The following is a 21,664-nucleotide window of genomic DNA, read 5'->3' on the forward strand; positions in this document are numbered from 1 at the left end:
TTAAAATGTAAACAGTAAGAAACAAAAACATCAAATTCTAGTCAGACATCGAAAAAATCATTCAGACGGCCCTGACTATTGGTTACTAAACGCAAAGTTAGGTTAAACATGCCATCATTCGCATTGCTAAAAAATGTTTCCAGTTTTTTTTACACTATAATTTATAAATGATCAAGATTCTTTAACGCCATAGTTCAATACATATAATATGCTTTTTGTCTCTAAATTTTCTCTAAAATTTTTATCATGTAGCATGATTACGTTTTTCTTTTACAATTGGACATATAAAACCAAGAATATCCTCATGCTAAATCTACAACTTGTCAACTTTACTTAGGAACAACCACCATTTGTATACTTCATCAAACTCGAAACGATTTGACAATAAAGCCTCTATTCAGTAAAGTCATAGAATTTCTCAGTGAAAAGGAGCGAAATAACAAAAAAAAAAGATTCCAAAAGACTACTTAACAATTCATAGGGTATTTATAACTTCCAAGCTTTCAACTAGTGACTCTTTTCACTGGTATTTAGTAGCTCATTTTCTGAAAGAAATCCAAGGTCATTGAACACAAACATACAAGCGAGTCGTGTTTATATATTTCGAGAAAAATAAATATTCCACTCAACAGGCCAAATGTATTCAAGCTTCTTCGGCTTTTTAGATTTCTCCAGTATTTTGACAAAGGGCAACAGTTAACCTAAAAATTAAAAAAATATATATTCAAATAAGGGTGAACCTTTCTTAACATAATAAATAAGTCATGGGTTGATTTTTATTATCTAATTCTCCTTCTGAGAACTTCAAATACCATTAGAAATCGTTAAAAATAGAAAAATTTAAGATGGGAGGCGTTTATGATGCATATTTATTTATGAAGAAGGTTAAATCATTTCATCAAAACACATAAATTTTCGAAATAGATATGCACTTCGACCACTTGAGATAAATAAGTCAGCAATGATAGATTTTTCCAATAAAAAGTTCTTTCAAATCACTTACGATCCAGATAAACACTCATAAGTAATTTCATTCTAATTTCTGCGACAATTTTTTACCGTTATGATTCATATCCTGATTGATAAATGGTTTGTAGGAAAAGTCATCAACCTTGATCAATGCTTCCTTTAACTGGAAGCCACTGTCTTCAACATTTGATCAGTCGCAGAGAGTGGTAGCACTAGGAGGCAGACTGAAGTAACATAATATTCGACTTGATGTTGCTTAAATGCGCATAATGCTTGTAGAAGGCCAAGATACTGCCTTGGCCAGCGATGTGATACTGTATTTGCTATTGATAGAATGGTGGATTACTGCTTATGTTTATTCGAAGCCGTGTGATAGCTGGACTAAGATGATGTCCTACAAATAACTTCTCTGGGTTTCTCAAATTTTTTTAAAGCAAGACAACGCAGTAGCTATTGTGAAGGTTTTACCCTCTTAACCCCAATCATCAGAATCAAATATAATTTTTACAGCAACACGCCATAGATTCTTGCGCAGTTAATGTATGAAGTTAAAGGGGTTTGGAGTGAGGTGCTACGAACAAACATCGAGTCACCTCTTTTTGCTACTGCTTAGAGAATTATATGATATATAGGGTTGCCAAACAAATCATTTTTCCTGTGTACAAGTAAATGGAAATGAGAAAAAATAGTTGAAGAAGATTAGAAGAGATTCGATACAGTGGGGGTTAGATACTGACAAAATGAGACAAAACAACAGAAAAAATGGGATGAAAGAATGAAAGTCGAGAGTCGGATGGGCCTCCAAGGTCGATGTGACTATACAAGTTGATGAAATTTCACACAAATATTATCATTTTATTCTTGATATCAGACTACACCAGAAGAAAAAACGTTGATAACATTTAATCGTGAAAAAAACTGTCTTTTAACTTTATCAATCATATCGGGTCTGATTTATCTAATCGCTAGCGTCATTGTAAATCATTTGAATCAAAAGGTTTAGTATTGTATACAATGCCCTCAACATCCTTATAGAAAGAAATATAATGATGTAAGATCAGACAATCGCGCTGGCCTTTCCCTCGATCCTCGCCTCCTTATCTACCGATTGGGAAATAGTTTTAGAAAATGCACTGATAGAATGATGGTGCTACATCCTACTGGAACCATGTTGTATTTACAGAAACTTGGCTCCTTCCAAAGTTGGTAAGACATAATTTTCAAGTAGCTTTAAATAACGAAACGATAACGAAAAAAAGGAACCAATAATATGATTTGCAGTCATTCCCGCCTACAAATTAAACTTTTGAGGGTATACCATGTGTTTTCCTCATACAATGAAGATTTTTCTTCAACTAACCAACGCTAATTTTGCTGATTATCAAAAAATATAACGCCTTCTAAGGTATCTAATATCCATTCAATACACTGGCAGCTGCTTGTTTTATCTATCGTACATGACCTAACCAGTTAAATTGCTTCTCTATTTTACTAATTGTTCCTTATGATATAGGTAGTAAATCAGAAAATTAAATAGGCGCGTTACTTCCTGTTGTATTCAGGTTTTATCTCCGGTTATTTGATACATTTCTGAATCAAACCATCTTTAAGAATATAAAAATACAAGTAGTATTATTTATAATTATTAAATTAATGAAACTTCATGTGTTTCACAATTTTTCATAAATATGTACAGTTTATTCCACTTTGCGTTTAACAAATTATGTAGATACTTTATTTTGCATACTAGCTTGAATCTCTTCTTATCTTTTATTATAGCTTATAGCTAAGAGGTTTCCTTTTGTTTGAGTCTTCTCACGTTTTCCAAGAGCGATTGTTGGAAATGTACACATACAAAGTTATACAGTTACGAATAAAGTTCGGGATTAATCCAATTTGGTGCGAATATTATTTCATCGCTACATTAATTCGAAAAACAAAGTTCATCTCATTACACAGAATAACTTGGAACGATATTCAAATATTGAGTTAACTCGGCAAATTTCTGCTATTGACGCAACAGTGATTTATATAGCACGGGACTTGTACTGCAGAGCTATTATAACGTTGAATTACAAGTTTGCTTTCTCAAAGTGGCTTGTTTCAGTCCTTATGGGTTCAAATTATGGTCTCTTTAGAGATATCGTCGAAGCTATCCATTAAATACTGCCCCGGAAAATGGGAACACCATTCATAAAGGCAAATTTATATTTTATTTATATTTGAATTACGTACCTACAAATCGGGTATGTTACAAATTGATATCAAAGTTGGGGTTGTTTCTAAGAGGCAAGAATACCAATCCAGAAATGTAATGGTTAAAGGGGGAGTTTAAGTGAGGATCGAAGACCTAAGATACTAATCAAAATGACGATACTATTGACAAGAACTGGATGCAATTATGTCACTATTAACCACGCTATTTAAAATAGATTTAGATGCGATTTGACGGTTGATATGCACTAGGTGGAGAACTTTCTGGTGAAGAAAGGACGACAGTCCCAGAAGGATTATATTAGCCACGACGTTCCGAGAAACAATAACAGACAATGAAGAAATGACGACGTATTGATAATTGCGATTAGAACTCACAGTTACCATTATTATGATGGTTGTAGATAGGTAGAATATTGATTAAGGAGCCAGCTATACCTATAAGATACTTTGTACAAGAATCTGCATCTAATTATTTTGTTTCTAAAATACTATTTCTTCCAAAAGAAGCTATTTTTCTAGAAGGAGGTGTTCAAGTCAGATGGTGATTGGATATAAGTAAGTCCAGTGGAGATGCTTCCGTAGTCAATCAGCAATTGAAAAGAATTCAATTGTCGCTTTGGGTTCAAGATAGATGTGATTATTTGAGGTTGAAAACCCTATCGAGGATAAGCTTTTCTATTCAATATTTTGGAACTGAAACTGTGAAATAGTGTATGAAAGGAGGGAAAGAAACGTTGACGAATGTCAGAATGCTTCTTCTTATTATACAACTACGAGAATAACAGTTTCTGTGTCAGTCCCCGAAAATATCGATGCAGTTCATGACATGATTTTATCAGACCGTCGAATTGGACTAAAACGGATCTGATCTGAAGCACCGAATATTTCATGCGAACACGTTCATCATATAGTTCACGTCAATTTGGACATGAGAAAAATTGCTGTAAAATGGATCCCCAAATGTTTGAATGTTAACCAAAAGCGTGTAAGGGTAGAAGCATCGCGTTCGATCTGTGCTCGATTTGAAAACGATGTAGACTTCTTAAACCGAATTTTTACTATGGGTGAGAATTGGGTACATTTCTACGATCCAGAAACAAAGCAACAATCGATGAAATGGCGACACTATGGTTCTCGAGGACCTAAGAAGTTTCGTGTCCAAAAATCTACTGGAAGCGTTCTTGCTTTGGTTTTTTGGTATTGCCATGGAGTAATCATTATTGATTTTTTGGATAAGGGTAGAACAAAAACTGGAGATTACTATTCGACATTACTAACCACTCTACAGGAAAAAGTTAAAGAGAAAAGAGGCGGAAAGCTATCAAAAGGTGTTTTGTTTGTGCAGGACAACGCCCCTGCACACAAATATCATGTTGCCATGAAAAAATTCGTGATTTATGGTTTGATTTACTAGAACACCCCCCTTATTCACCAGATTTGACTCCGTCCGACTATCACCTCTCTCCTCAACTGAAAAAAAGTTCAAAAGGTCGTAAATTTCCTTCCAACGAGAAGGTAATAAAAGCTGTGAAGGTCTGGTTTGCAGAGTAAGAAGAAACATTTTTTTTGAAAGGTCTAGAGACGATGCGGATTCGCTGAAATTTTTTTTTTGGTTCTTTAGTAGGCTAAGAATTTTTCAATATATCCTCGTAAGTTTGTATTGGATATAAGTATCGACAAAAAAATATATTGGCTTATTTTGGGTTTATGCAGTAAAAAATAGAATAACATAAAGATTACTATTCGAAATTACTGACCACGGAAAAAAATTAAAGAGGGAAGACGTGGAAAGCTATCTAAAGGTGTTTTGTTTTTACAGGACAAACCTCATGTTGCCATGCAAAAAATTCGTGATTTAGGGTTTGAATTACTAGAAAAACCTCCTCATTTATCAGATTTGGCTCCGTCCAACTATCATCTCTTTCCTCTGAAAAAAAGTTTAAAAGGTCGTAAATTTTCTTCCAACGAGGAGGTAATAAGAGCTGTAGAGGTCTGGTTTGCAGAGCAAGAAGAAACATTTTTTTAAAAGTCTAGAAACGTTGCAGGTTCGCTGTTTAATAAATGTATCCAATTAAGAGGAGAATATGTTGAGTAATAAAATATTTTGAAATTTGTTTTGTTTGATTCTATAGTAGGCTAAAAATTTTTCAATATATCCTTGTACAAATCAATTTTTCTATAGAAATAATGCTACCAAACCAAGGATGTTTTTGCTTGTTCCACTGACTAAAAAAAAGTTTTTTGGTAAAGTCGAATACAATAAACTAATCGATATGATTCACAAAGTTAGAATAGATAAAAGGGATGTTGGAAATACACCTAAGATATAAAATGGGAAATCCGTCTAGGATACTAATTCTTATCCCTTGTTAATCAATTTATAGTTTGACCATATATTCAAAGATATTCTAGTAAACTTATGTTATGGTATAAGAATTAAGTACAATGGGATACATCGATAATCTAGACTTCATTTTTTAGATCATCGAGGGGTTGCAAGAAGTTCTTAAGCTGGAAAAGCTATGTGTCAACAAAACAGTAACGCATAATGAAATTTATTGCCGGTCAACTCGACATTTTGAGAAATTTTATAGTTTTTCCAACGTTTAGGGCAAGATTAATTTCTAAGTTCTAATCTACAGAACGAAATCGAGTAAAGCAATTCTGACATAGGCAATTTTTCCACTTCAGCTGTAAAGAGAGTGACCCTCTCAAATCTCCAGTGTTATTTTTGTATGAGTAAAAGAATGACGTTATTTTTTACTCTAGAATAAAATTCTATAGGTTCTCATAGCATTGAAGAGGCGTCATTAGAAATATACAATGCTATTAGAAATAACCGAAATTATTTTTCGCCAACCTAGTATTTATGAACAATGAATACAAATTGTCCTGATTTCAGATAACACGACATAAATTACTGATGTATATCTGATATTTTGTACAAAGTCCGGGTGACAATTTACCCATATCAGATTAATACTAGCCTAGCCCCTAATGAATCCTAATTGTATAATAAATTTTCATGAAGGATTAGGTATATTCTTGATAAGATGACATACGTTCTATTCTGCTGGATTTAATCGCCGTATATTTAATGTTACTGATTCGAAAATCGTAATATGTTTCATTTTGATACCTTGTCATTGACCAATTGTAGAGATTTATCGCTGGAGATATCTATAAATATCATTCACTAATTTTTCCCATGTTTCGTAGGCTATTAAACAAGTTGAAAAAAATTTATGCGAGTCACTACACAAATTTGAGCTTAAATACAAAATACTAATAATGTATATCGATGATTTTTATACAATATCATATAACAATGGATGGAAAAGCCTATTTTTCCGTTTCCTAGCAAAGTAATAACACCAAAAGAATAATAGATGTTGAGAATAAAGAGGGAAAATCTCTGTATAACTTAGTGAAGGAAAACATTAACAGAAAGATATCAATACAACATTTGGCGCTTTTTTGACAAGCTTTCAATTTTTTTAGAAAGCTTAAGAGATACTTATTTCGTCTAGGAATAAAGTGTGTTCGACAAGTTGTAATAAAATTTTATTTTATGAAGAAGTGTATTGAATTTACGTAGTAAAATTTTGTGTATGGAGTTTAAATATCTTGTAACTTGGATCTCAGAAGGTTTAGGTCTTGAATTATCCGAATGCTTCTCGTTTGACTGTAAATAGGGTCCTTAAATAGTAACCGTTTGGATCTTGGAATATTCTACAAGATAATATTTTATCAATTACAATAAATGTGATTGTTTTACTTTATAATATCGAAGTAACAAATATTTCCAAGGTTTAACTTAAAAACTATCAGTTATTTGTACAAAATTATATCGTTCCATCTCCTTTATTTAATTTCGAAATCCTTAAGAAAGCCAGTTTTCTGGTTGATTAATATACCTTTCAAGTCCATATTACCTCAGATTCTCTGACGATATTTTATAATAAATTGACCATAATTTTGTAGGAAATATCAAGTGAGGGAAATTGTCGAGAAAAATCTGTTTTATAAATCAAGATGTCAAGATGTCTTTTTTAGTTTATTTAGGAAAAAAGGGAAAGTGCACAGAATACGAAAGGTATCAATATATACAGTGCTAGGTTTTACCCGCGGTTTCGCTCGCATTGAATTCATTAAATAAACAACAGAGATGTGATTATCAATTTTTGAAAATTTGAGATTTATTGAGATTAACAGCAAAGCTAAGCTTGACGGGAAACTGAAACCTTTTGAATTGGAATGGAAGGTCAGTGGGCATCATTGGAATCATCATTGATAACATCTAACCTCAAAAATTTAAATAGTTTTATAGTGACAGAAATAAATAAGAATATTTAGAAAAAATCCAAACATTTGTAACTATGGTCTATTGGAATGGCTATTCCAAGTTAGAACTTTATTACTGGAATGTTAGCTAGAGTTGAAGAAGCTAGATTTTGAGATTTTTCAACAAATAATTTTTTTATCTTCCGTAAAAAATATTTTTCATATCCTATATTACTTCTAATACCTCCAAGAATATGTGTACAAAGTTTCGTGATGATCGGTTGAGTAGTTTTCGTTTGAATGCGTAACAAACTTACATTCACATTTGTAATATTAGTAAGGATTGCTTTGGTGAAAATACTAATAAAAACTAAAGATGCACGTGTAAGTATCAGTGGCGTGTTCTGCTATGTATCCTTCGTAGAAGTTTTATTGTCTTTGTCATATTTTTATTTATTTTCTCAGAGCAAAACTGATGGCTTGTTGGAAGGGTTGCCACATAAGAGAAACATGAATCATGGAGGACTACTTTGTGTTTTTATTATACTTACTACTTTAATTTTATTGTTTTTAAAGAAATTTTGAAATGTTTCAATTGCCTTTAACGAGAACGACAACTTAAATAGATTTAATACTTCATCATTGGGGGATATACTGTATATAAAATGAATTGTATATAGTTTCTTCTCTTAAAATTATTCCCAACTCACAGTAGACAACATTCCCCTAGTAGTTTCTCTTTCCACTAGACTATGTGGCGTCAAACTTTGATTCTTTTTTACTTTTTTCTGTTATTACAGATGAAGACTCTGAAAACCTTTCCATAATTTCAACAATTTACGAGCGAAAAATGGAAATAAACAATTTTTCCAATAATAATAAAAGCTCGTTAGTCACAATAACTTTTTTATTTTATTTATTTGGCCACTAAAAGAGTTTTTTGGTTCACAGTTCTTTGATAAGAAATATTTTCAATTATTTCGTTGAATAAACCAAGATTCGAATTCCAATTTATATTTATTGGAAAATTTTACGTTACATATACGGTTTACCGACTTTCCACAATTTTCTTTATCATAAGTGACTTGTGTTTTAAGGCATGTTTGCACCTTTCAAGAAATTACTTCACCTCCATTTACTACACGAGTCTCTAGACTCAATTTTCTAATATTAGGAAGGGTGAATAGAATTCTATTTTTTTTTTTGTTAAAATGTTTATTTTTATCTACAGGTTATAGACATATAAATTATATAATTAATATAATAATAAAAACAATAAGATGAAATCAGAAGAATTCAATTTCAAATCCAGTTTTTCCTTTCACAATATTCTACAATTAATTGCATCTTCTCTTTGGCGATGTAAGGAGTTGCCTTTCTCATCTCATCTCGAATTCTGTTGCTGGATAAATCTTCTTGTGCCTTCCCACCTTTTCCCTTAGGTCCAAAAACAACTAGAGGAATGAAATGAAGTGCCCAACAAAGCGCTTTAGACGCGTCTTCCTGTAATTCTTTTTGAAACTCAGAAAATCTGTAGTCTTCTGTATTACATTTTAGTTGTTTCAGATTCTCTATCAATTCTTTGTGATAAAACCTAATTAAATCATCAATATTTTCTTTAAGTACTTCATTTCGAACGCTAGTAAAAAGGAAATTCAGCAAATCCATTACCGGAGATTTGTAATTATAAACTTGAAAATCGACGAATTTAATATGTATTGGCTTTTCTTTGTCATGTTTTATCATTATGTTATTCACCCAAAGATCACTGTGAGATAGAGTTGCAAACGGCTCCCGTGGTTTATATACAAGTGAACGGTCCTTCCAAACCTTCTGTACCTACAAAAATCATTATTAATTGTTATGTACTCTTACTATATTTTGATAAGGATCTTCTAACGCTAATTTAAATAAGGTTTTAAGACAACATGGACTCACGAGGGTTGCTACTTAAGTAGAATAAATATTTATAATTGGATATTTATTTCTCATACACAAAGATTAATGATTCGTCGTTTGTCACGATCTTATAAACGTCTTTTGACTCATCGCGGTTGAATTTTTTCGATATTTATTTGCACCAATAAAAACAAGCTTTTTTAGAGTAATTGTTAAAATATGCGGTATCCAACATCGAACAAATCGTTTTGAGAGCCAAATATTCATAGTAGGGTTACTTGGAGTTTCCCAGAGTTGAATCCCGTAGATTTTAAAATTATCTTAAAGAGAAGCAGCTTATATTCAATGTTCAATCGTGAGCTGCTGCCGATTAGCCAGAACTTTCCTCTAGTACATATCCAGATATTTGTCTCATTTTTTGTTCTTTCATGTCTTTTCTCAAATTAAATGTTGCATGAGTTTACTTAGTTAAGCGAGGCTTGAATTACCACATCCAGATTTGAAATTTTTTCAAGATTTTTTGTAAAATTTTTGGTATGGTTTAAAAAACTGAATGATTAACTTTCATCAGCAAACGTTGCTATTTATATTTACCACGCGGTTGTCAGATCAGAAGTATAAATTGTGTTGTGAGCTTTTTGTATACGAAATACCTTGTTTTTAGTAATTTGTACGTCTAGAAATGGAGGTCCACCACGAAATAAATGTTAGGTTGTACATTGTCCAAATGTTAAAGGAATGGACCCATAAATGATGCAAATAACATCAACACATCATAACCAACAATAAAATTTCAAAGATCTAACAAAAGAGATTTAATGTAGAAATTTTTAATGATATGGGAAAAAGTAGTAGAGACGTTTTTCTGTAAAAAGTATTTTGAAAGGTGATGTATATATGTTACGGTTAAATTCTAGTTTTGACCTGATTTTATTAGTCCAAACTAGAGTCAACTACATCTTGTTATCTTTGCAATAAAAATTGGTATTAATTGAAATAAAATTTGATAGTACGTAGCTCTGAATTCTATTTGTGCAAAAAAAAATATTCGATGTAATTGAAAATCCCACGAATGTTTGAGCTGCTCAAACTTCTATTAGAAAAAAGTTAGGTTATGTTTTAGAACAATACATATTTTTTTTAACTGAAAACACTTCTTCTCGTTGGTAGAACTCCCTCAAGTAAACAAATGATTCTATTAAAGAAGAAAAAATATCTTTAACCATTAAATTCTAGTCTTTCCTAGTAAAAATATCGAAAACAGTAGAGGCGTATGAAATTTCACGTATGAAAAACGACATGAGACAATATTTTATAAGAATTAGAATATTTTGAAAAATGTTACGATTATTTTTGAATATCGAGAGACTTTGAGTGATAGATATTTTGTTAAAAGTGTTGGCCAAAAGTTGAAATAGAAAATTAAATGTGCTCACGAATAGTCAGAGGAGGAAGACAAGTTTGTTAATTTTGCGCAGAATGTAGTATATTTTTGGAATATGAGAATACCTTTCTTTGGGGATGGGTATTCGTTTAATATCTAAGGGAATATATCTTTGGATATTTGGTAGAAACATTCTGCAATTTTGAGCATTCATCTGTGTTGAGCAAGATATTTTATTAAAATAATTGGAAGAATTACTAGATTTTTATGTTTGTCATATTATTTTAGAGCTTGTCTTTCAATTGGGTGGGCAGCTTTAGATACAAAAATATTTCTAGCCTAATGTTTCCATATCTCTAGTTTCTACTTTTCCACTAAGATGATTTAGTTTGATGATTTATATTTCCATTTCTATTACATATAACTTAAAAGTGTTTCAAAATAATATTATAGGAAATTTTGATCAGATCTTTTGATATTGTTATTCATTCGAAAAAAATTATTCTTTGGATAACTCTTACTTATTTGATACCCACGATTCTAACTTACCTTCTGGATGGTAATTTGAAGTTTCATCTCATAAAATTATATAAATAATTACCTTGGTAACGGCAGCTGCACATTTATCAGATTCGAATAATATTTCCGATATAAACAGAATGGTATCATTCAATTGATGGTGAGGTGTCATTTTTTCATCCAAATGTGGTCTAATATCTTTTTGAAATAGTTCTGGTTTTTGTATTTTGATTCCTAACGGTACGGCATGCAAAGTAGCTAATTCTTTCAGAGTTAATTTGGCTTCTTCCATGTTGTAACCAATATAACGATCAAGATTTCTGTAACCTACAATTTTTTTTCCAAAATATATAAATACATGAAAAACATGATGCTTTTGCCAAAAGATTTTCAGGAGATGCAAAGAACAACATCTTTAAATTGTTTTCATTCTCAATAAATAAAATTTTAATGATGAGTAAGAATTATTGTACAAGGAGAATTTCCATATTATGAATTGTGAATTTAAGTCCAAGGAAAATTATAATTTACATTACAAATAACCAAACTGAAAGATTTTGACAACCACAAATCCATTCAAATTCCTCAGGCACGTTGCCTATTACCATGAAATTTCCTGAAAAAAAACCTACACGAATATTTCTTAGCATGTTTTACTGTTCAAAGACAAATTCTAGACTATATTAAAGTTAAATAAAATTAAATTCATCCACATCAATGAATAAAAAAGATAGTACCGTCCTATCAGAATGAGTAAAGTTAATATTCCTTATGCTAATAAAGCAAAATATCTGGGTATGTTTCCAAACAGAAATCTAAACCTCCACGTCAGAATAGGATTCAAGGAATGTTATGTGTGGTCAGTACTAATGTACGGAGTGGAAACCTGGACCTTGTAAGCTCAAATGATCAAAAAACTTGAGACGTGGCTCTATAGACGCATCCTAAAGATACCGTGGACTGATAGCATCACCAACGACGAAGTACTAAGACGTATTGGTCGTAAAAGAAAGTTGTTGACAATTATTAAGATAAAAAAAACATCTTATATAGGACACATCGTACGCAACGACAAATACCTACTGCAACAGAACATAATGTGAGGTAAAATAGAGGGAAAGGCATCAGCAGGAAAAGGAAATCCTGGCTCCGTAACAAAAGAGAATGGACAACCTTCAATGAGAAGATGACTCTCGACGTGAGAATTCAATATAAAATATGTATTAACTAATAGGAATATCATCGATACACCTTGGTTCTCTGGAAACATTGTCATTCATCGGGATTTTCAGATGGAAACTCTTAATCAAATCACGTAAACGTCGAGACAACACAACCATGACCAGAAGATCTAAGAGAATTAAGCCCTCTGAGTGAGCGCAATAATTATTTGGCAAGAGAACAGAGGATAATGCTGGTTTTACTGTTATTGAAACATTGGACTGTAAGGTTCACTATTGAGTAAGACCCTAGTTTCACGTTTGCCAATCTTAGTAATTTAGGTTAGAATGATATTGCTCATTGATCTCTTTCTGGTCAGATTGGAATATCTCAAACATTCCTCTCGGGAAGTTGTGTTTATAAATGAAAAATAAAAGGAAAAACTTTTTTAATAGACCAGCTCCTAACCTTGTTAGTTAAATAACTATTTTTATTATTTATGGGGACACCCAGTAAACAATTATAGATAGAACAGCACTCAACATTCAAATTCTTTTCTATCTCAGTGTTTAATATTTCTTCAAGTATTAATTAAACCATCATTATAGGTAATTATATGAACTCATTTCTATGACATTTCACTTAAAGACCTTACGGATACTGCCTTTAAAACATCTAGAGGTAAAAATCTAGTGCCTTTATTTTATGAAACTATTTTAAGTATTTCTAGCATTTTCATCTAATTGATTAACTAAAATAGCATTTGAGATCAAAATAGATGCTTAAAATGAAAACAGTTTATCTACGATGATTTTATCGATACTAGACAAACCGTTTGTGGTGGAACTAACAACTTCAAGCTATCTGAAATTCTTCCTCTGTACTATTTCACACAAAAACACCAGACGTTTGTAGCAGATGATTTAAACGTTGAATAAAGATTGTTAATGGAAATGTAATGGCATCAATTTATCGAAAAAACAATACTAAAAACTGGTTATCAGATGTGAAAGTTCGAGAGTTTAACATAGCCACAACCAGAGCTCAGACACTTGTCGTATCTTTAGATCATCATTTGTATCGCTCTCTTATAGAATGTGCTGCCTGTGGAAGATTTCTTCAGCTTGTCGTCATTGCCAAAGTGATTACAGAAAGGTAGGAGCTTTTTGAGGCGTAGAAAGCGTGGAAACCGCTTCGAGGGCTATAGGGTGGATGATCTATTAACTCCTTTAAAATAGCTAAACCGTATTTGTACGAGTATTATCATGGAGTAGCAAAACACCTTCAGTAAGCATTCCACGCCTCTTGTTTTGAAAGGCACTTACTATTTCCGCCGTGCACTTAAGAGCTTTATCATCAACCGAACCTCGCAAGAGGCGGGGTAAAAAATGAGAGTTTCCATTTCGGACTACTTCTACCATGGCTACTGTTACGAGGTGAGGTCTGTCCGGCTGGTATATGATTGAGAAGTTCCGCTACATATGCAGAATTGGCAAGGCTGATAACATTTACTTTAAATGAGAAATCATCGGGAATTTTACTTCCTGGATGGGCATAGTATCAAATAAAATACACACTAATCAGGTTTACCCTTAAATTATTAATTTCAGTTTTATATTTTTCATGATAACTCCAGTTATATTATACATAACTGCTCATTGTATGTTAGTTTATAATAAAAAGACGAAGAATTCATAGAAAATTATCAACAAAAATCTAGTTTTCAATTTTGTTGACTAAATAAATCTAAATTATACAAGTAGTTCAAAGTGTTATAACGATCTTACCTGAAGTTATCAAATCTTCAAGTATAATTACAGCGTCTCTATCGACAATATCACTTCCATTCAAATTTAAACGACTACCATATATTTCAGCAAAACCATTTAAAACGTTTTCTATTTTATGTTGTTCTTGAAATTGTCTGAAAATAGGTACCAGTTTTTCGTAAAACATGATTTCACTTTTAAAAGTTTCTTGAATATTGAAAATTTTCTGGAACAATTCCATCTCTGGAATTTTCTTAGCAACAGCATGTAATACTTCGGTCTCTTTGGTAATTTGATTTTCAACGGTTATTGTAAGTTTGAGCAATTCACCTCCAAAGTTTTCCCCGGGGGGAACCAAATTCGTAATATCACTATGAATAATTTTTTTGTTGGTACCGAGGGTTTTCGATAACAGGTTTTCGAAACTTTGCAAAGACATGATGATTAACTGTATACACCTTAACGATAACTGAAATTATTATACTCCTTTTTTGCTAATATGATTTATCTTTGCTTTTATTATTTATAAATGATACTTTTTATCAAGTGGTTGTATTATCATGGCACTTTAAAAATGCTTCAATTCCAATTAGATAAGTAAAAAACTGATATTGAAGCAGCAACCTGAATCGCTATTTTAGATTTGATATAATTTATATATTAAGTACATCAATATGATAATGTTAATGTTACTAAATTTATCAAATCTAAATTTTCCATGTGTACCTTTAAGCCGGGGGTGCACATCTGCACGTGCACTCCTAATTTGATACCTGCTCTCAATAAAAGAAAACTGAATTCCGTCCTGTTATTATGTGAATATTTCGTTTTATTCAAAAAACAAAAGTCTGTGTATGTATACCAAATAAATAAATTAGAAACACGTGATGTAACAAGTGCATTTGACCTCGTGTATAGGGATTGTACAAGCACTTTTAGATCAAAAAAATATTACCATACTTAAAACGCACTGAACCACAAAGATTCGTCATTATTTTAACCCCTTGAAACATCTATTATGACACAATTCTTAACCTAAAAATACCTAAAACGATTATGCTAACGATTTACCTCCTGAAGAATTACTTGTAACTCTGGTAGATATTTAATAAATAGCATATCGCGGGAAAGAATACTGAAGTGTCACTTAAGATCGACTGCATGGTGTTTAAGCAGCTGATCAGAAGTGAAAAGTACAGGAATCACAACTAAACCAGAAATGAGATTAATTTGAAGTCTGCATAGATTAGAAAACCATTATGAAGATACATCTTTTGAATGCCTACAAGTAAACTGACGCGATTAACTTCAGCCGTTTTGAATCAAATCCCAATATAAAGAGAAAACTCCTACAGCTATCTATTCATTTGATAATGCTTACGAAAATTCAAAGAAAAGTAGCCACGATCCCCGTTTGAATATACCGCTCTAAAGTATTATGATTTTTTTGTGGTTGCGCTCTATTTCTTTTGTAGGTTATTAGGTTTGTGAGAACATTTTAATGCAACTTACGGTATGTTCTTAGGTTATATTTCGGTTGCATTTTCAAGTTGATCTGATAAAGAAATAATTTAACGGTGATTTATATTAATATATCGTGAGTCTACTTGAAAATTCACTATCAATAATCTTTGCCTCTCCAATGCATGTTTTATCATATCTATAAACTCGAACAAGAATTAATATGCAATGAAAAAGTTGCAAGAAAGTTCGATGTCGCACTCATGCACTTAAGAAACTAGAATTAGAGGCAGAGCAAGGAGATAGCAAGAAGAAAGAAAAAAATTCACACAAAAAAATTAGTAGAAAGAACCAAAAAATGGAAAAGAACAGCAAAATTAATATTCATAGCTGAAGAAATTTGGGAAAGCAGTTATTATAATTTAGACGACTAGACCCATTTTCAGTCCCAAATAGGGACAGCAACTGTAGTGGAGACGGGCAAATTCTTTCAGAAATTCACTCCTACAGTTGCCGAGTTCGTGTTAGTTGAATTTGTGATAAAAAAACATAAAATCTTTTCTAGGAAAAATTAATGAAACTATCTTATTATCTTCGGAAATAATAGTGAGGAAGGTTAGGCTAGGCTAACAGGATGATCTCCACTTTTTAGCCGAGATTCACTCGTGATGCCCATGCCAAGTTTTCCAGTTTGCAATGAAGTGATTCAGGTTCTTAACACCCAGCTTCGCTGCTTCTTCCAGACATTCCAATGTTTTACTCCCCATGCATTGTAGTCGTTTCGACGCCAATGCCGTGCAGTGAGTGCATTAGGTGTTCTATTGTCTCTTCCTCTTCACTGCATTCTGCACAGAGATTTGTTATCCATTTTCCTGAGTTTGGAGCCTACTGCAGTGACCGGTAATCACTGCTAGGACCCTTCGGATCGATAGAGGCAAAGGAAGAAACCATAACTAATATATCCTCATAATATTTATACTTTAACTCTATTAACTTTTCTATTTAATAATACTTAATAACAAATAAAGACGCATGCTCTCATCATGATCAACTCTTCGTAAATCACTTTTTATTTCGCGCAAATTTATTTTTTTTTTCTAGCTATTGGGTGCAGTATGGTTGTTGGTACAGGAAGAATTCTAAGTTGTGAATAATATTTTAAAAGCGGAGGATTAAGTATCTCCACTTTCCGTTATGGTTAAGACTATGTAACTAAAGTAAAAGAGAAAAGGATTTCCATTGAAAAATGTTCAACCAGTATGACATACAAAAGTAGCTCTACGAAAAATGAATTCCAAATATTGAAATTTGGTTTACTAAAAAACGTAGACGTACAAACTATAAGTAATGGATTCATGATTCGTTTTTACTGATTTGAAATTACAAACTCACTTGGACAAAATCTGTACCAATATGATGGACAAAGGCAGCTGCACAAAAATATTAATTCCGCATATTAAAGTTTGGCTGAATAGGAAGAAAAGATTTACGAATTATCACCCAATACATAGGGCATGTTTTTTTTATGGCTTATTTTCACAGCTTTATAATTGAAGATTCTTCCTAACGTGGAAGTTACTACAAAGCAGACCTTTTTCGTCATCGCAAGTGACTTGTTCAGGATAGTTTGAACTATTCAAGAAATCGTTTCACCGTTATATATAACACGACTTGGTTGATTTATGAATTTTCAAATAGTGTACAAAGTACAGAATTTAATTTATTTTGCTTATTTTTTTATCTAGATAACATTATACAATTAATAATAAAAACAATATCAAAATAATTTAATTTCAAATCCACTTCTTACTTTCACAATATTCTACAATGAATTGCATCTTCTCTTTGGCGATGTAAGGAGTTGCCTTTCTCATCTCATCTCTAATTTTGTTACTATTAATATCGAAATCTCCATGGGGCGATGCACCAACTTTTCCTTTCGGTCCGAAAATAATGAACGGAATGAAGTTAAGTGCCCAACAAAGCACTTTAGATGCGTCTTCCTGTAATTCTTTTTGAAACTCAGAAAATCTGTAGTCTTCTGTATCACATTCTAGTTGTTTCAGATTCTCTATCAATTCTTTGTGATAAAACCTAATTAAATCATCAATATTTTCTTTAAGTACTTCATTTCGAACGCTAGTAAAAAGGAAATTCAGCAAATCCATTACCGGAGATTTGTAATTATAAACTTGAAAATCGACGAATTTAATATGTATTGGCTTTCCTTTGTCATGTTTTATCATTATGTTATTCACCCAAAGATCACTGTGAGATAGAGTTGCGAAAGGCTCCCTAGGTTTATACGAATCTGGATTATTTGTGAACAGTTTCCAAACCTTTTGTACCTATAAAAATAAAATGATCAATATTTAGTTATAATTTTTCAAATTTTGACTCAAAAGCGCTTTTGTTCAATCGATTTGGATCTTTTGTACTATCCAATAATATGAAGTCAAACTTTGGAATGCATAGAACAACATATTTTCCACATAATTGAGACTATCACCTGGAGTTTCTTTTTAAGATTAACTGTTCTAAATTTCCTTCCTTCTTTTATGTGAACGACTACGTTATTATAATAATTACCTTGGTAACTGCAGCTGCACATTTATCAGATTCGAATAGAATTTCTGATATAAACATTAACGTATCAAGTATTCCCTGTTGAGGTTTGAATTTTTCTTCCAAATGTGGTCTTATATCTTTCTGAAATAGATCTGGTTTTTTCATTTTTATTCCCAACGGTACGGAATGCAAAACAGCCAATTCTTTCAAAGCTAATTTTGCTTCCTCCATGTCGTAACCAATATAACGATCAAGATTCTTGTAACCTACGAAATTGTTCAAATACATGTAAATAATCTGATTCAAGGATATTAAATTCTCATACCTAACATTTCTAAACGGTTTTTGTATAAATCGTATCCTAACTAAACGGGAAATTTCAATAATAACTAGATCATATCATTATTTTAAACTCATCTGGGTTTAGCAGTTTCCATACTTCACATTAACCTCGTATATTATTATAAAAATTTTTATTGAATCTTAATACCAACCTTAGTCCTTCAATAATTTTATCTTCCATCTGTTTTCTATTGCTGAATATTTATATATCATTTTAGTAAGAGTATTATCTGGTATCATGTGAAACGCTACATTATCTATAAGAATGTGACGGGTAGACAGCCGCACGCCATCCAGCGGCGCCATCAATAATTTAATGGAAACTATTGATGTGTAGCCTCGAACAATGCTCTAGATAATTTTGATTGTAACTAGACAGAAGTTATCTATAACTGGACACCTTAAAAACTTTCTATGATATTTTAGAATTATTGCAAGGACATTTATAGGGCAGGAGCTCGTAGAAAAGCAATTAGTTGAATAATGAAGGTACGAGGCGATTTTTTTAAGTGTGATATTAACTTGTACAATTTGTACCCCTTCCTGGGAAACTTTACAACAGCTTTATGAGGAGTTAACCCAGTTTCCAGTTCTAGATTTTGCTAGAAGACTGAAAGTTTGTTATGGTTAGTCAATATCCTGAATACATTTGGAATGAAGCATCCACATTACAACGACCCTGAATTGGTTACCAACCGATTCGGAGTCGATTCTAAACTGGACCCCCGAACAAATATAAAAAACTATGTTAACAGTTCTCAATTCGCATGGAGACAAAATATATATGTACCTTATTATAACCTACAGTTAGATTTATGATTTGAAAATTTTGTATATGTTTCTAAGATGTTGGTAAATTGGTTTCTTTCACAATTGAGTTAAATTTTGAATATTACTGAATATACTCAGTACAGAAGAGGCATACAGGCGATCCAGAGTTGACCAGAAACTTGGAAAGCTTAGAGCATAGAAGAAACGTCGCTGACCTGACTGTTTTACAGATACTACCACTAGTACTACTACCACGGCAGATGCCCGAGCTGTCCAACATAATCTTACCTAAGGAAGTGATCTACTCGACAGGCAGACGTGGCTCATGAACACTGACAGATGACAGAACGTCAAATAACCGGAACTATTATCTTTGGAAAAGTGCAAGTCGGTTACCAAGGCACGTCTTATGCGAACACTACAACCTACATAAAAAGAGTATAGTCCCAAGAATTGTATGCAAATACACCATTTCACAAGTTGGAAGTGCATCAGGATTCGTGCCTAATCGATAATACAATAAACATGTTTGTTAATAAGTATTTTAATCTAATATCCAACAGAAAAACTATAAACGTTGACTGGACCGTTACAATTGCGCTAATTGAGCATCATTTTTGCCCAAGTTAGACTCACGACAAAGGTGGTCAATGACACTACTAATAGTTTGATTGATCCAGGTGAGGCAAAAATGGACTTTCATTTATACAAATAAATATATCGGATATAACGATCTTACCTGAAACTATCAAATCTTCAAGTATAATTACAGCGTCTCTATCTACAATATCACTTCCATTCAAATTCAAACGACTTCCATATAGTTCAGCAAAACAATTTAAAACATTTTTTATTTTATGTTGTTCTTGAAATTGTCTGAAAATAGGTACCAGTTTTTCGTAAAATATGATTTCACTTTTAAAAGTTTCTTGAATATTGAAAATTTTCTGGAACAATTCCATCTCTGGAATTTTCTTAGCAACAGCATGTAATACTTCGGTCTCTTTGGTAATTTGATTTTCAACGGTTATTGTAAGTTTGAGCAATTCACCTCCAAAGTTTTCCCCGGCGGCAACTAAATTTGTAATATCACTATGAATAATTTTTTTGTTGGCACCGACGGTTTTCGATAACAGGTTTTCGAAACTTTGCAAAGACATGATGTTTGACTGAATGCAACTTATTGATAAATTAAATTTTCATATATTTTTTCCACTAGTACGATTAATCTTTTATCATTTGTAGTTGATAAAGCTCAACAAGTGGACCATTGTGATGGAATACGTAAAATTGAAATGCATTAATTCTTATAAGATAAGTAAAAAATAGATAAATAACAAACTTAATCGGTATTTTGGAATGTTATTAGATCATAAATTATCATTTAAATATATTTTAAAAATTAGATATTTTTAATGTTGAATACCTTGATATGACAATGTAAATTGCCTTATAGTTAGAGAATTTATCACGTTCAAATATACTACTTCTGACCACTCCGCAGCGGCGGTTCCTTGATATATACAGAGGTCGCCATAAGTTAGTCAACAAATTTGCATGAAGAGGGAAAATGCAGCGTCAAAATCAATTTATTAAAAGAAATTACAAACGGGATTCGAAGATGGGTTACTGCAAGTGTTGAAATTGATGCCCATCTTGCATTTAAAGCAATGTTTCTCAATGGAGAGGCAGGTCCGGCGAAGCATGTCAAGCTGTCCGCAAATTCTTCTTCAATTGCAGTTAGGAAGTCCGGAAGGGTGCGTGGTCCTTTTGGCAAAACTCGCTCCTTGAGAAGAAAAAATCACAGGGTGTGGTGTGGGCCACTCAACGATTCTCGTGTGCCTATCCGTTCTCCAAAATGAACATTAAGGTACTCATGCACACATAACGCGTTGAGCTGTTATCTCCCTATTCTAATAATTATTTTTAATCATTTTAATTATTTTTGTTTATTGCACATCGGAATATTGGACCTGATTGGCCAGTTTCCTGTCCCTTTCCAGCCCCAATCTAGAGCGATGTTCGAAGTTTAATCTAGTACATGTGCACATGGAATCAGTGCACTTGTAGATAGCGAATGTAATCAGTGTACTAACGGGAATTTAGATAGAGTGATAGATATTTGAGTGTAATATTTTGAAGACAATTAATATTTATTTTTTTCCTTTAGAAGAAAATAGTAAAATTGAAAGAATTGGGCATCCGAAACCAGAGTATCTATCTCGAAAGCAAAGTTATGAATATTATCATATTTTGAAAATAGAAAAACGTGACTGGTTGTGAGGGTGTAATGTGGGTGATAAGTTTAATTTATTTCTGT

General features: G+C 32.2%; 3 protein-coding genes across 3 annotated transcripts in view; 1 reads left to right on the top strand and 2 right to left on the bottom strand.

Annotated features, from left to right (window-relative positions):
- LOC130891328 (inactive dipeptidyl peptidase 10) overlaps positions 1-21,664 on the top strand; it is a 216,903-nt gene that overhangs the window by 42,123 nt on the left and 153,116 nt on the right. The window lies entirely within an intron of this gene.
- On the bottom strand, positions 8,665-14,917 carry LOC130891330 (uncharacterized). The gene is made up of 3 exons (XM_057795981.1): positions 14,221-14,917; positions 11,355-11,599; positions 8,665-9,309 (listed from the first exon to the last, which is right to left on the bottom strand). The coding sequence occupies exons 1-3, from the start codon at positions 14,639-14,641 to the stop codon at positions 8,773-8,775; spliced, it is 1,203 nt and encodes a 400-aa protein (XP_057651964.1). The 5' UTR covers positions 14,642-14,917; the 3' UTR covers positions 8,665-8,772.
- Positions 16,717-20,595, bottom strand: LOC130891329 (uncharacterized). Its single transcript, XM_057795980.1, has 3 exons — positions 20,084-20,595; positions 18,253-18,497; positions 16,717-18,011 (listed from the first exon to the last, which is right to left on the bottom strand). Exons 1-3 carry the CDS (start codon positions 20,502-20,504, stop codon positions 17,457-17,459), a joined length of 1,221 nt encoding a protein of 406 aa, XP_057651963.1. The 5' UTR covers positions 20,505-20,595; the 3' UTR covers positions 16,717-17,456.

Source organism: Diorhabda carinulata, chromosome 3 (assembly GCF_026250575.1).
Source record: "Diorhabda carinulata isolate Delta chromosome 3, icDioCari1.1, whole genome shotgun sequence".
Taxonomy (NCBI): Eukaryota; Metazoa; Arthropoda; class Insecta; order Coleoptera; family Chrysomelidae; genus Diorhabda; species Diorhabda carinulata.